This window comes from Euprymna scolopes, chromosome 1, assembly GCF_053919585.1.
Source record: "Euprymna scolopes isolate OS-2025 chromosome 1, ASM5391958v1, whole genome shotgun sequence".
NCBI lineage: Eukaryota > Metazoa > Mollusca > Cephalopoda > Sepiida > Sepiolidae > Euprymna > Euprymna scolopes.
Genome location: NC_136482.1, coordinates 176,981,546 through 176,996,898, shown reverse-complemented (window position 1 = coordinate 176,996,898; position 15,353 = coordinate 176,981,546). Strand labels below are relative to the sequence as shown.

Genomic DNA, 15,353 nt, shown 5'->3' with positions numbered 1-15,353 from the left:
AAAAGGAAAAATAAATTTAAAAAAAAAAAGGAAAAATAAATTTAAAAAAAAAAAGGAAAAATAAATTTTAAAAAAAAAAGGAAAAATAAATTTTAAAAAAAAGGAAAAATAAATTTTAAAAAAAAGGAAAAAAAAAAAAGACATGCTTGACGCAAACTTGCATAATTTAAGTTTGTAAGCAAACGCCTTATCGATGGGCCCACAAGTACACGTTATAACATGCAAATCTAGCTATTTAAAATGGAAGAATATAGTGATGGTTTGTGTGTGCGCTGTTCGCAAAATGCGTTGAAAACAAGATTTCTTTTCCTGCCCCCCCCCCCAAACGAAACAGTTTCACACAAAATAGACAATTTTTTCCAATTTTTCGATAGTTTTTGTCGAAGAGATGGCTCTTTCTAACGATACTTCATTCGTGTCTCACGTGGATAACAAAAGTTTTTAGCGGACTTGTGAACACACACACTTGAGGGAATATGAACTGGAATAGATACATTGAGAGCATTGCCAAGGCTGCTGCAAGGAAGGTTGGCTCCCTCTACCGTGCTAGAAAACTACTTACGCCTGACAGTATCCTATACCTCTATAAGGCAACCATTCGCCCATGTATGGAGTACTGTTGTCACATCTGGGCTGGTGCATCTGCTGCTTGTCTCTCGCTCCTGGACAGGGTTCAAAAGAGAGTCGCCAACCTGATAGGTCCTGAACTGTCATCTAGGCTTCAGCCTCTGTCCCATCGACGAGATGTTGCATCCCTCTGCCTGTTCTACAAATACTTTAATGGTGAATGCTCTGACGAACTGCAAACACTTGTACCTCTCCGACGTAACTACCCCCGACAAACCCGACAAGCTACTAAGTCTCATCCCTTTACAGTAGAGATCCCTAGGTGCAAGAAAGCCTTTTACTCCAATAGTTTCTTCCCCAGAACTGCGGGTCTTTGGAACTCCCTTCCGGGATTCTGCTTTCCCAACTGCAATGATATGCAGAAGTTCAAGTGTAATGTTAACAAATATCTTTCTACTCATCTCCCTTCATAATGGCCCTGCTAATAAAGTCCCTGATAGTAGCCCCCTGCTTCAAAGTGGCACTGTGCCTTGTTTGGAGTGAAAATTGAATAATAAAAAAAAACACACACACAGACGTTTGAGATGTATTTAATAGACTAGCATGGATATCTGGCATTTCCCGAGGTCCACATGAAGTAGTGTTTGGATACACCTGCTATACTAAGAATGTTGGGTACTTTTCATTATTATATGTCAACATCGTGGGCGACATCGATACCTCCACAACAATTTCAAAAAAAAAAAAAAAAAAATTTTTTTTAAATGGGGGGAAAAAAAGAAAAAAAAAAAAAAAATGTAATCACCCCAAAAAAAGTAGTATGTGACAATCTCCCCACCAGATATTTTGGCAGAAGGGATACGAAGAGGAAGCTATTCTCAGGATATTGGGCACTTTTGTTGATCGTGTGCTGCCCCCCCCCCCCCGAAAAATTTTTTTCTTTCAATCAAAATAGCAGGGTTTGCCTGTGCGATCTATTAAAAGAAAAGGGGGGAAAAAATGAGCCGCAGTGGCTGGGCTCAAACGTGAGAGAGAGAGGAAAAAGGCAAAAAGTTACTGACAAAAGATTCTGCCCAAATGGCCGCGAGTGCTTGTAACATCGTAACATGTTTTATGCAACGTCGTTGACATGAAGTTTGAATGACTTTAAAACGATATTTTGGCACGGTCTGACGTGTCTGTCAAAAGTTTTTGGTAGACATACAAACACATTTTGCATTTTATATTATAGATATATAGATAACTTTTTATAGATATCAAGGATAAAGAAAAATTTAAACTTACATGCTGACAATCCTTGGATAATTCATCACCAACCTAAAAAGAGAATAAAATAAAAATGTAATGAAATCAGGTAACGGCATTTTTCTTTTAAGCATCAAGCAGGCAAAAAAAAGCTGAACCAAAGATTACATTTTTTCTTGATATTATTTCTGTGTATATCTTGTAAAAATAAACATACAAATATTATATACTGTAAATAGATATCAAGAGAAAAAATAAACCCATAACCTTAAAGATAAATAAATAAATAAAAAGAGAAAAAAAACTTCATTAATTATTCTCAAAAGTAAACTTTTAAAGCTTCTTATTTTTAGTAATCTTTTTTTTATAATAAAGGAGCAAATTCCAGAAATTTGGTTGGTCTCATTAAATTGTTGTGTAAATAAGATTAAAAATCATATAAACGCATCAATTTGTAATTTTAAATTGTTTTATTTGTGCAAAAATGTTTTTCATTCAGTTTAAATACAAAATTATTAAAAACAAATCAAGTGTCAAAAATGTTTATTTGAATTTGCCAAAACAAAATTTGATGAAAAATTTAACCCATCCCCACTCACACATACAACATTGTTATTCAGATTATAAAATATCTTGCAATGTTCAACTGTGGTGGTTGCAGTTTGCTCGTCAAGTTTAACCTAAAATAATTCTCCTGAATTTCTTGCTATTCTAATAAAATATAATCTTTGTCTTACTTACTAAATAGTTTGAACATCAAATACTTAAAGTTTTAAAAATTGCTTTCCAATTTTTAGGATATTTCAGTTTGCTATGTACATGTAAACTAAAATGATTCGTCTGCTCAAAATTTGAAATGATAATTTAGGTCATGCTAAACTTACATAGCAAACTGAACAGTGTCAAAAATTGAACTAGTAATTTGGATAATCTAAGAAATTGCTGTTCAATCAATAGTATTCCAAATAAATAAAAGTAAAATATTATGGAGAGTGGGAGTCCAGTCACATACATCTGTCTAGACCAATCATTTGTGATATCCTGCAATTTTGTTAATCAGCATTAAAATCAATAAAAAATAAATCATAATGCCAGTTATACTTTTATTGAGGTCAAATTTTACAAATCAAACTTCTGAAGAAATGAATTATCAGTTTAACATTTTACAGGTCACCTCATTTTTTGAAATGTTATTTAATTCATACACACACACACGTATTATATATATATATATATATATATATATATATATATATATATACACACACAAGACGTTTAATGAAACAATTTTCTATATTCTATCAAATCTATATAAATAAAATTGTGAGCATTTCTTGTGCATCTGTTTCTTGCTATTACATCACTTAGAATTTTTAAAAACTACTTATTATACTATTAAGTGAGTATTTATTGAAATCAAAACTGCAGATACTAAAACCAATCTTTAAATATCCTATTAAAAAAAATATTTAACAATGAAAAGAGGTGAGGTTAAAAAGTTAAGTAAAAGAGCAAATTAATTAGTATTCATCCTCTTCTTCCTTTCTCAAAATACCTCAAATTAACACAAGAAAAACAAAAAAAATTTAAATGCCGGGTAGGTATTGCTCATTAATAAGCTAGCTGATAGTTTAATCAAAGTCATAAATTCTATTAAAGTAGAAAACTGACCAGACGAATTATCTCTAATTTATTTAAAAAAGGAAATTTGTTTGGTACACTCAGCTTTATTGCTGGCATTTTTTATTTAAGAGTATTTCTTTATGCATGTTCTGATAGGGAAGTATCTGCATATAAAATTAGGTATCAATCAATGTTAGATCAAGTTGCATTCAACTGACTTAATAGCAGTCTTCCTTCAATAAAAATGGTTTAGTCTGTGATAGGCAAATGACAAATTGAACCGCGATAACATCAGCACAAAACTCCATAGTCTCATTAAGAGGGAAAAATCAGTAACTGATATCAAAAGGCACATGTTACAAATAGCATTCATCCTGGTTGGGTTGAACTGGCTTCTTCCCTAGCTTGCAAAACATGCCTAACCATGGTAGCTCATGCACGACGGTTCTGAGGAAAATTGCACAAAATGGTTAACAGATTGTGATTTCAACATTGCAGTCCAACCACCTGTGAACCTGAGAGCTCAGTAAAGTCCTTCATGATGGTTGTTATTCAGATTTGCTTGCATCACCCATGCAGAGGTAGGAAGGATCACATTGTAAAGCAGCTCTGCCTCTGGACAACAAGTTACATGCCAAATCATTTGAAAACGTCATTACAACAATTCACATGACAATTTATATTGAGGGATTATTGGACAAACTGGGGTACAATGAACCCATCAGCTTCTACCGATCAACACTCCATTAGCTAGTTAAAAAAAAAAAAAAAAGAAAGTGATATCAAGCTTACAAATTGAAATCAACTGGTCCAACTAAAAAATGAAATCCGCAATACAATTCTAACAAGATGTAATGATTTTAAATGTTTTGGAATTTTGTATTGCACTGAACCAAACACTGATAGAATTGACCAGTGATACATTCGTCAATGTATGATATGATTGACCTCCCTTCTAAATATAAGGAAATAGGAAAGAAAAAAAAACTATCAAAAAAAAAAAAAAAAAAAAAGAGGAAACAGGTTTATCAGTAGAACAATGGAGAGGAAGTTCTTCAAAGGAATACAATAGAAAGCTGAAATAAGATTGTTAATCAAGGTGTTGCAATAACTGTCAATAACTGAGTTAGCTTTAGGAGTGGCGGTAGGTTATGTGACTTTACAATGGTTAGGGACAGTTGCGGACAGTCTTGAGTTTACAATGCTTGACGACAGTTACAGTTGACACGAGTTGTATGTTAGACACTGTCAAAAACAGGTTGTGGCTTGGAGGAGATGGTGAAATGAACTGTTCAACAGTCTGATGAACACTGCATCGACAATAGATGTACCTATAGACCTTTGTCTTCAGAGGGTCAATGGTGGCACACACACAAACACCCAGAGTGCAACTGATATTTGCAGAATGTGTTATTAACAGAATCTTATCTTTATACTTGGGAGCTAGTACACCCCCCCCTCCAGGTAGTCGCCAATGTGCAAGAGATAATGGCATGACCAGAATGAGAAGATGAAGTAGAAATTTGCGGAAACACCGCTGGGGTCGGCAATTGTCAAGTGGAGGACCAGGTGGTTTTATTACAGAATGAGTTTTATTTAGGTTATCTATATGTAATCAATCTATGTTTACAACAGTTTTCAACATATGACATTCGCTTTTTAGAAATCCCAATGTTTTTGAATATTCTGTTTCTATTAAGTATTTTATTACAAAGATTAATTTCACCTAATCTTTATATCTGTCATTTAAAAATTTTAATTTTTCAGCAGAGAAATTCAATCGAATTGAATAACTTGCTAGGTTTAGTAACTGATATTTGGTTGACAATACTGCTTCTGTCAATGAAGGTTTTTAAAACCTGGGGGGCATGTTCAATCAAGTTTTCATACTTTTTTGACAAACTCCATTGTGGAGAAAATACATAAATTCTTTAATGGAGATTTAATGAGATTTATTATATTGTCTATAACTTATTTCAAGAAACATATTTAGTGAATGATAGTTGAATTAAAGTTTCTTAATGCGACTGTTGCAAGAATCAACCTGAATTTGCTAATATAGTTTTTCTTACAAGTTCAGAATTCCTTGATAAAAAAAACTTCTCTACAATCAATACAACTGAACATAAGCTGTTCTTGGCATGAAACTATAAAAAAATCTTGAACTTCGATTTCTTCACTCACACTATAAACGAAATATTTTAATATTTCGTTATTAAGTTAATGAATAACTGATCTAATACTTGTTTTGCATTGAATAATTTAATTCAAGCAAAAGAAAAAACTTTAACACAAAATATAAAAAGAACAAGAAAATATCTCTCCAAGGAATATGATTATTTATTTTTCCTATATGTCTAACAAACCCTCTAGCTGTTTTAATATTTTTTTTGTCCATTATCAAAATTTAAATTTTGAAACATTTTTTCCCTTCATTATAAGTCACCTTTTTCTGATCACATCATTACCATTAGACAAGGACTCATTTAAGATAATCAAGATTAGATTTTATATTTTTCACTTCAATAAAACATTTTTATATCAGTAGATCATTTCAAAGCCAATGAAAAGGTCAGAAGAAAAAAAAATGAAATGATCAAACAGAAAATTCATTATACTAAAATGAAAGCATTTAAGCACCAAATATCAGTTGCTGATTATCACACAACCATCCTTGATAAGTGTAGAAAGAGGCATAGAAACCTAAGCATGGCTGGAATAATCAATTATACATATAATATCCTACACAGTTATTGCAGTGCCTTAGATGATATAAGAGCCATTCGGTAATCAAGAAAACAACGGCTGTCCATATAAAGATGCGACAAACAATCATGTCATTAAGTCACACAGATGGAACAATAACAATCCCTGAAATCAAGATTCAAAGAGGAATCTTCCAAGAAGATTGCTGATCTCTTTTATTCTTTTGTCTGGCGATCAAATAATGAAGTAAATTACTGAATTAAAGCCAAAATGCATACAACCTGATTCAGAGTGACCAACAAGGCCCAAAACAAAAGAAAATCAACCACCTGCTCTTCATAGATGACCTCAAGGTTTCTCTCCTTTTTTTTTTTTTTTTTTTTTTTTGTTCCTTTGAAGATTGTAATGCTGGGTATGGGGCAGTCAAACCAGCTGCCAACATTGCCCTGCTTTTTATTGAAACCAACCGAGAGCTCTTTTTAGTATCCTCGCTGTTTCCTTAAGTGCAATTGTCTGGATCTCTTTTGCACTTGGTTCATATGCATGTACATAGCATCTCCAAAAATATTGGAATGAAGTTTCCCCTGTAAAAATGTGCTCGGTGCCCACGAAGAGCTGGGAAGATTTTTAAAAAATATATAGCCTGACGAAGATACTAACACAAAGACCCAGAAGAGCAAGAATAATAGAAATATGAAGAATATGATTTTCAATTAAATCTGTCAAGATGAGGAAAAGAAAAATGGCAGAAAATCATGTATGCTGTATAAGAAAAATGTGTAAAACACAGCTTTTAAACAAAAACAATAACTGCCACGTTGGTGATAACATACTGCTTTGGCATTGACTGGCCACAAAAGGACATTAACAAGCTTGACATTAAAATGATGTAAATGTAAAAGCTGTACAGAAACCAGTGTCAACTGAAGTTGTATCAAGGTATGCTCTCTCAGACATTGATGATCAACATTTGGCAATAATTGTGAGCATTGATAATAGTTGATGAGCTACCATAATTCAACCTCATGATGGTACATAGACATCAAGAAACTGGCTTAGTAGAACACCTTCAATCACAAAACTGGCTAAAGATTTGAGACAAAAACAGTAATCAAGCCTGTCACAGAACTAGTCCAAAAGAGATGCCATAAATACGAAGATCTTCAATTAAAAAACAAAAACAAACCAAAGAAAAACTGACAGAATGAGCAAATCAACAATTGTGCCAAATATTTTCTAGATGAACTAGAGCGTTCCTTATCTATATATTCTGGGCAGATTGGTTGAAAAAAGGACTGCTTCATTATAATCAGGAAAGAATGATAATTTTGTCATGGAGAAGTAGAGAGTGTGAACCACCTAACATCCAGTTGTAAGGTTCTGCTGGGGGAGGGGGGGGGGACCACAATATAAAATGTGACAATAGAGTGTGCAAATATCTACTTGACCATCTGTAAAAAGTTAAGTATCCAGAGTGGTAGCAAATCCTGGCAACATATCAGAAATAAGTCATACACCATCCAATATGACTATGAAATTCCTACAGCTAGAAAAAAAAGCTATTAAACATGACATGGTGATATAAGACAAGAGGGAGAAAGTAGCAACCCTAGTTAAAGTCAGTGTTCCTAATGATGCTAGCTTCAACCAAACTGAGCAGAAGATAACGAAATGCCATGGTTGCATATAAGGCATGAAATGAAATCGGAATCCTAAAATCCCCATTATTCTAATAATTATAGAAGCAATCAAATTCTTGAAATATAATTTAAAAAACTACCTGATGTACAATGTGAACCAAAGTGCAAGAAAAATACAAACAATTGCACTTAAAGAGATAGAATCTTAAAAAGATTTTGCAGTTACAGTCTGAAATAGTGAGTGAATGCCTGGCATCCAATAGGATGTCTCATGCTCAGCAAAAAAGAAAAAGAAAGAAAAAGAAAGTGTTCATTATAGTCATATTTGTTCATATTCATATACAATTGTTAATACTTTTGTTATGCTCATGTGCACCCAGACTTGATTTCACTTTCTAACAGAAATATTGACAATTAGAGACTCATAAAAACAGGTTTTGCTTTCAGTAAACCATTGATGATATGCAATTTCATACTTCCATTTTTATTATTCAATTAGTCTCATTTCTAATGTCAACTTGGAAGTTATTAGGCATATCTTAACATTTCTTGCCGATTTAATACATATTGGCAGTAGGCTAATGTTATTAACAATTTCAGTTTCATCAACTGATGGTACTTAAAATAATCATATTTCTACTAATAATCGATTTAAAAAATGCAAATTAAAAGAACTTTTTTTTTGTATGTATTAAAATAGAAACATCAACTTGAAAGCATTTTCTTAGGATGCTAATATCAGCACATTCTGTTTGCTCATCAATAAATATTAATACCAATATAGTAATACTATGCTTTAGTAAGAAGTATAATTTATTGTGATGCTGATAATTGCTACTTATAAAGAGTAAACAATTTATTAAAAATAATCATGGTTAGAAATTAAACCAAAAGATTCTTGGTTTTTCTCAATTTTCCCGGGCAACACTGAAATTCGAGTCACACTATTATCTATATAACAGAAATACAATGGACAATGAATGTTAGTGATACAAAATCTCTAACAGTTCTAGACTAAGATCATATGTAGAATCAGTAGAAATAAGTTAATCCCGTTTACCCATTCCATCTCCACAAAATATGTAAATTGGCCAAACCAAACGCCTTTTCTATTTATTTACATAAATAGACACAGAATAAGGGGAAAATTGCAACAAGATGTTCTATGAAAAACTATGAAATAAAAGATGAATTTGTCCACTAAAACCAACTACTGAATCATTCAAAACTATATATTTTTCCGATTCAATTTAGTTTAAGGAAAATTTTAATATGCAAAATATTTCTAAAATATCTACAAAATTTAAAACTTTATTATCCTGAAGTGTTCAATTTTGTTTTTTGTTATCTTAATTACTTGTAAAAAAAAAAACAAAAAAAAAAACAGATTTTGCATTGTAAAAATATTAAAATAAAGCATTTTTTTTTAATTTTTTTTTATAAAGTTTGAAGCATTTTCCAGCCATAAGACTCAAAGGAATGTTACAGGAAACTATGAATAAAATGAAGCGCTCAACTTTTGACTCAAGTACTGTTGCAGAAATGTTGAAGGCTGCGGATGAAACAGGCATAGATAGAAGTGATGACAGACTTGACAACCCTGATCATTAAAAGTAGATCTTAGAATTGAAGTGTTACAATAAATAGAGGTAATTACAGAGGCTTAAAGTTGATGGATCAGGTCCTGTGGTTGAGAGAATAATTGATCTGCAAATAGGTCAAATAAGCATAGGTAAAATGAAGTTTGGTTTTTATGCCTCAGTAAAGTATACGCGATGTTATATTTATACAGAGACAAACTCAAATATCTTGAGAACCTTTATTTTGCTTTTGTGAATTTGAAAAAAAAAAAACTTGACAGAGTGCCAAGAAATGTTGCCTGGCAGGCTTTTTGTAAATTAGGGGTGAGTGGTTAATGAAGGCTGCTTACATAATGTACAGAAATGCTCAAAGTAGTGTAAAAATTAACAGCACATTTTGCCACAATATAAAAGTGAGTGCATCAAGGATCTGTATAGAGTCAATTGCTTTTCATTTTTGTCTTAGAAACATTGTTCAGGGAGTTTTGTATGGTTTGAACAGAAGAGATTTTTTTTAGGCTGATTTAGTGTTTGTGAAACAATGGCAGATTTGTTAAGTTAGAGACTTTGTGGAATGCTATGGAAAATAAAGGTCTGAAAGTGAATGTTACCAACTGATAAGTGGTTGTAATGTTAGAAAGCTCCCTAAAAAATGTAAAGTTGGGAGCATCTCAAATCTTTGAAATACACAAAAAGTGCGATGGAATTACAAGTAGGTTCAGAGATAACCAGTTTCTGTGCAAAATGTATTAGAAAATAGAGATAGGTGAGAATGCAGATGACCTGATTAAATCTGGATAGTATAGAACAGGAGACTTCATTGATATAGTCACACTATAAGATTGGGTGACAGTTTTTTAATTAGTAAATGTGAAACAGTTGAGATAGTAGAGTCAGTTGGCAAGAAAAGCCAAAGAAAACATTGGCAGTGATAAAGATGGATTGGAGAGATAAAGGATAAAAAAAGACCCGCTCAGAGAAAGGATAGTTTGAAAATCGTCCAACACATGCCAACATTACTTTTCATTCTTACAAGTAGTTATTTGAAAAGCAATATTGAAACTCAGTAAAATAGTCGACTTTCTTTTTAAATTGAATCAATTGAGACACAGAGAGATGGAGGAGAGGTGTGACTGAGGATTGTGAAGAAAGAAAATTAGAAATTTTAAAAGATTACTTCTTTTTTATTATTTAGATTCATTTTATCTATGCTCCCGGACAACACTGGGTAGTTATGCTTATATCTAAATACATAAATAAATGCATTGATGAGAACAGTTCACTTTAAATTTAAAAAATATGAAATGAGAAGCACGTCTAGATTAATATATTAAACTGTAAATCGTGTCAGTGTTTAATCCTTCAGATACATTTTTGGAAATAAGAAAATATCAACATGTCATACTATAACTCATTACACAAGATGATTTTTCTTCAGACAATCGTTAGCATCATTACTTTTCTTTTTATGACTGTTTCATCAAATTTAAATATGTAGGAAGCATCAACATAAGTCAGATTTGAAGAAGGCCAGAGGGCATGTCTGTTTCCTGCTTTCCTGAATGTACTCATCTACTGAAGTTTAAATGTAATGTGAATGGACATCTCGCTGCTCAACTCCCCACAGTTCCTTGACGTTGATATAGTAGCCCCTTATGGTACAAGCAGCAATATGCCTTGTTTGGTGTGGAAAATAAAAAGTTGAAAAATAGATAGCAACAATGAGGACAGAACAAAAAAAAAAAAAAATCTTTCAAAATGCAAAAAATGACTAACATTATGTGGGAGTAATAAAAATGAAATAAAAAAATAAATTTTTTTAAAAAATGCTGAATAAAGGATATAGTATCTTTTCAGCAAAAATTCTCCCCTGAGTTATATTTTATATGCTACATCAATATCACTTGCATTTTTCTGTTTAAAAAATAAAAATAAAATAAAAAACTTTCTCATTCCTGTTTTCTAAACCTCCTCTCACAGTGTATAGATGATTTTACTACTATTAAATTGTCGTCTGCTCGTTAGAGCGACATCTTGCAACCAACATTGAAAACTGTCATCCAATCTATGACCAGATCTGTCGCCAACTACTTTTGCATGCAAAATGAATGCACAAAAATTAAATAAGCAGATTGAACGTTTTATTATAAGAAAGATTTGAGTGAAAAATTAAAATTAATTTTTAAAAAAATGTATATTGAATTATGGCAATGGTCAGCTGTTTTCTATAGTGAGGAAAATTTGTTCTGTCATTTTCTGTGCATTTGATTACTGAAAATTGGGTCACTCATTTTTTATTAACAAAACTGAAAAAATAGTGCATCCTTTTTTAGTAATCTAATATTTTGTTTAAAAATAAGAGTTTTTTTTTGTTTTTTTTACATTTTCACCCCAAACAAGGCAAATTGCCACTTTGGTGTAGGGGGCTACTATCAGGGGAAACATGTTTGCAAAAAAAGAGATTTTGTTGTTTATAGTTTTATCATCACACAAGTGCTAATTAGTACTGTAATCAATATGACACCATTTAATGGATGAATAAAATGAAAAACTGATCGGAATAAAGGTACATCAAATTTGATGTCAAATACATGGATTATTATAGAGAGCACAACAATTTTTCCACTATCAATGTCTTCTACAAGCATTTTTAAATTATTTTATAACTTTTCCTAAACTTTCTTTGTAAATTTCCTCAGTCGAAAATGATTTCTCTTTTGCTGAGAATAGAATAGGTGACATGTGTCAAAACAGATTACATGGCGGTCAGTTTTGTTTTGTTAAATCGACAATATTTCATTATCTAAACTAAGAAATAAAACATTAAAAATTAGTGAATTATATAAATATTTTATGGAAAAAAAAAAAAAAAATTCAACTTATTAAATTACTAGCAGGCCACCCGGCATAGGCCAGTCATAAGATGCACATAAATATGAAATTTAATATTTTATTATTAGAACCAATCCTTTACTGATTGTTATATTATACCCCATTATATATATATATATATATATATATATATATATATATATATATATATATATATAAAATTAAAAAAAAAAAAACGGAAATAAACTGAGACATGTGCATGCGAGTATTAGTTTTTTTTCTTCTAAATAGTTCACTTCTAAGTAAAAAACATACTCGAGAGGAAATCAAAAACCAAAACCTAAAGACAGTGAGTCAAGTACGATAACCATTAGGCCAACTTGAAAATCTCCAGAAAGTGTTTTCAAACATACTTATTCTTTACATAAGTAATCCATCATGTAAACGATTCACGCATGTGCATTTGTAAAACAGTTGACAAACATAAAAATTCGATGACACCCATGTACCAAATTTTCAATTTTAACCCCCTAGCAGCCCTTTGAGACATGTGGAAACTGATTAAAGTTTCCACATGTCTGAATACCCTTTATACCAAATTTCAAGTCTGTAGGTCAAAAGTTTGTTGAGTATAAAGGTTGAGAAGTGTCCTCACACACACATTCTCACTTTTATAGATATACTAGCAGGCCGTTCAGCATTGCCTGGTATAAAATATGTATCAATATTATATTTTAATAAATACAAGAATTGTAGAGAGAGCGAGATCAAAATTAAAACCTGAAGACCAGGAGTTAAGTATAATAACTATTAGACCAGCTTGAGACATTTGCAAAGTGTTTTCAAACAATCTTATTCTTAGCATAAATAAGCTGTCATGTTTCACTGCCACGCACATGCATTTGTGAAACAGTTGACAAACAGATAAAAATCTGATAACCCCCGCACGTACCAATTTTTCAAATTTTGATCACTTAGCAACCCTTTTTTTCCAGATGAAAACCCAATTATAAAATTTTCCACATGTCTAAATACCCTATATACCAAATTTCAAGTCTGTAGATTCAAAATTTGTCGAGTATATATGCTGAGAAGTGTCCTCTCACACACACACTTTTATAGATATATTGTTTTGTTTCACAAAAGTGGATACAGATTTCTTGGATATTAAAATGTAAAAGAAATACAAAACTTTAAAATGTTTCCAGTATTTTCTTAAACTTGTGTTGGAAAAAACAATCGCATTTAAACCAATACTGTTATTTAAACATTTTTATTTCAATTATTTGTGTGTATAAGTCACAAACAGACTTTATTTTCATCCAATAAAACGTCACAAATGCTTAAAAAAAAAAAACATGCTTAAAATACTGAATTTTTCAGTGACACCTAAATTGTGTTGCATTTGCCAGAAAATCATTATAGTAACAGTGATTTGCGCTGAACATGTGCATTTGGCATCTTCTGGTGTGAGATAGTAGGCAGTTCAACAGATCAGAGAATCACTTACGTGTGATTACATAGATAATATATTGGTTAGACTCATTTTATCAAATTGCCACAAAAAAAAAAAAAAAAGTAAAGAGTAAAAATAAATAAATAAAAGACTTTTGAAAACAGAAAAGAAAATATAAAAATTTATAGGCACAAAATGGCCAAAGGAAAATAATCCAGGATTTTGGTTCTAGTCTTATGTTGCTGCTCTAATATTTATACTTAAAGATATTTCTTTAGTCAAATTAAGATTCAGAAAATGTACATTTACCAAGATTTGTCCATTTTTTGGGGCGAGGATCGTTTTATCTTTAAGCTTGTCGTTCAGTTTTCTCCAGTCCTTCTGTCTCAGTTGGAGTTATGATTTGAGAGGTCGCACGGGTACGTCCCTTCTCGGAGTGGGTCATTAATCATAACTGAATAACAAACGCAATCTACAACTATTTATAGTTGTCGCTGAAGAATATTCTAGAATCAACTAAAATAGAACACTTTTAATTTAGGACCTTCTCGTTGAAGCAAACAGAAAAGAATACTTTTCTGTTCTATTTTTAGAAGTCTTCAGAAAGGCTTAAAAAGAACATTTTTATATTCTAACTGCTAACATTTTTAGTCTTATATAATATTTTATTTTTTATTATATTTATTTTATATTTTTACTATTATAATATCTAATTATATTATTTTTATTATATTTTATATTTATTATATTTAGATAACTATATTATTTATGTAAGAAATTGTAATTTCTTCATATTTTAAGAAGAAAATAAGTCCTCTCATGACAATAACGACAGTCTGTGAGAACGATTCAGTATTTTTGAATATAGATGTTATGAAGATGTAAATCAATTATATAAAGAACCGTTAGCTATGTGTTTGCATGTGCAGTTAAAACATCTTTGTTGTTGTTTTTTTTTTGTTTTTTTTTTTTAAATCACTTACCTTTGAAAAATATTTAAAATTTAAAAAATAAAGATTTTATTCTTTGGGGATCAAATGGTCATTTGTATCATTGAATGTTATTGGGGGATTAAACTCGATTTTTAATGTTATGTATCAATACAGCCCAGAAAATAATTCAGCATTTTCTTTCATCTTCTAAGCTCCAGATTCGATTGATCATTTTATTTTTTTTAATATTTTTATTAATGCTCTGAAGCCTCCTTAATTTTATTTGGCATTTTCAGTAGGGTTCTGAAGACCTAAGTTTTACTTATTTTTTTTACTGCTCACATTAAAAAAAAAAAAAAAAAGTAATTTTTTGTGAAGGGGGGGGGGTGACAACAAACTCAAGACCATTTAATATTTTCTGTACCCCCCTCTCCTAATTGCCCCAGGCAATGCCGGGTAACCCTGCTAGTTCTTTGAATAAAGGACAGAACTATTAATTCATTTGCTGATAAAAAATATGTACTGCAATATTTATTTAAGAGTTAAACGATTATATTCCTAAAAGTATTTTAGGAGTTATGTTGTTTCTGGTGAAAAGAAATTTATTTGGATTTGATTTTGACATTTGTTATAATTTTTTTTTTTTTTTTTTTTTTTTTTGCACCTCTGTTCAAGAGGGAGAGGATAATAGTTGGTGCACCAATCCAAATGTGACAAAAATACTATGCACGAGCAAAGTAGTTTTATAAAACATTGGCAAGTTGAAGTTTTC

General features: G+C 31.2%; 1 protein-coding gene across 2 annotated transcripts in view; it reads right to left on the bottom strand.

Annotated features, from left to right (window-relative positions):
- Positions 1 to 15,353, bottom strand: part of LOC145277765 (Golgi apparatus protein 1-like) — a 173,553-nt gene that overhangs the window by 109,424 nt on the left and 48,776 nt on the right. For both annotated transcript variants that reach the window (XM_080129516.1, XM_080129507.1), the window contains exon 2: positions 1,852 to 1,884. In XM_080129516.1, the coding sequence (XP_079985642.1) occupies positions 1,852 to 1,884 (33 nt within the window). The remainder of the gene's footprint in view (positions 1 to 1,851; positions 1,885 to 15,353) is intronic.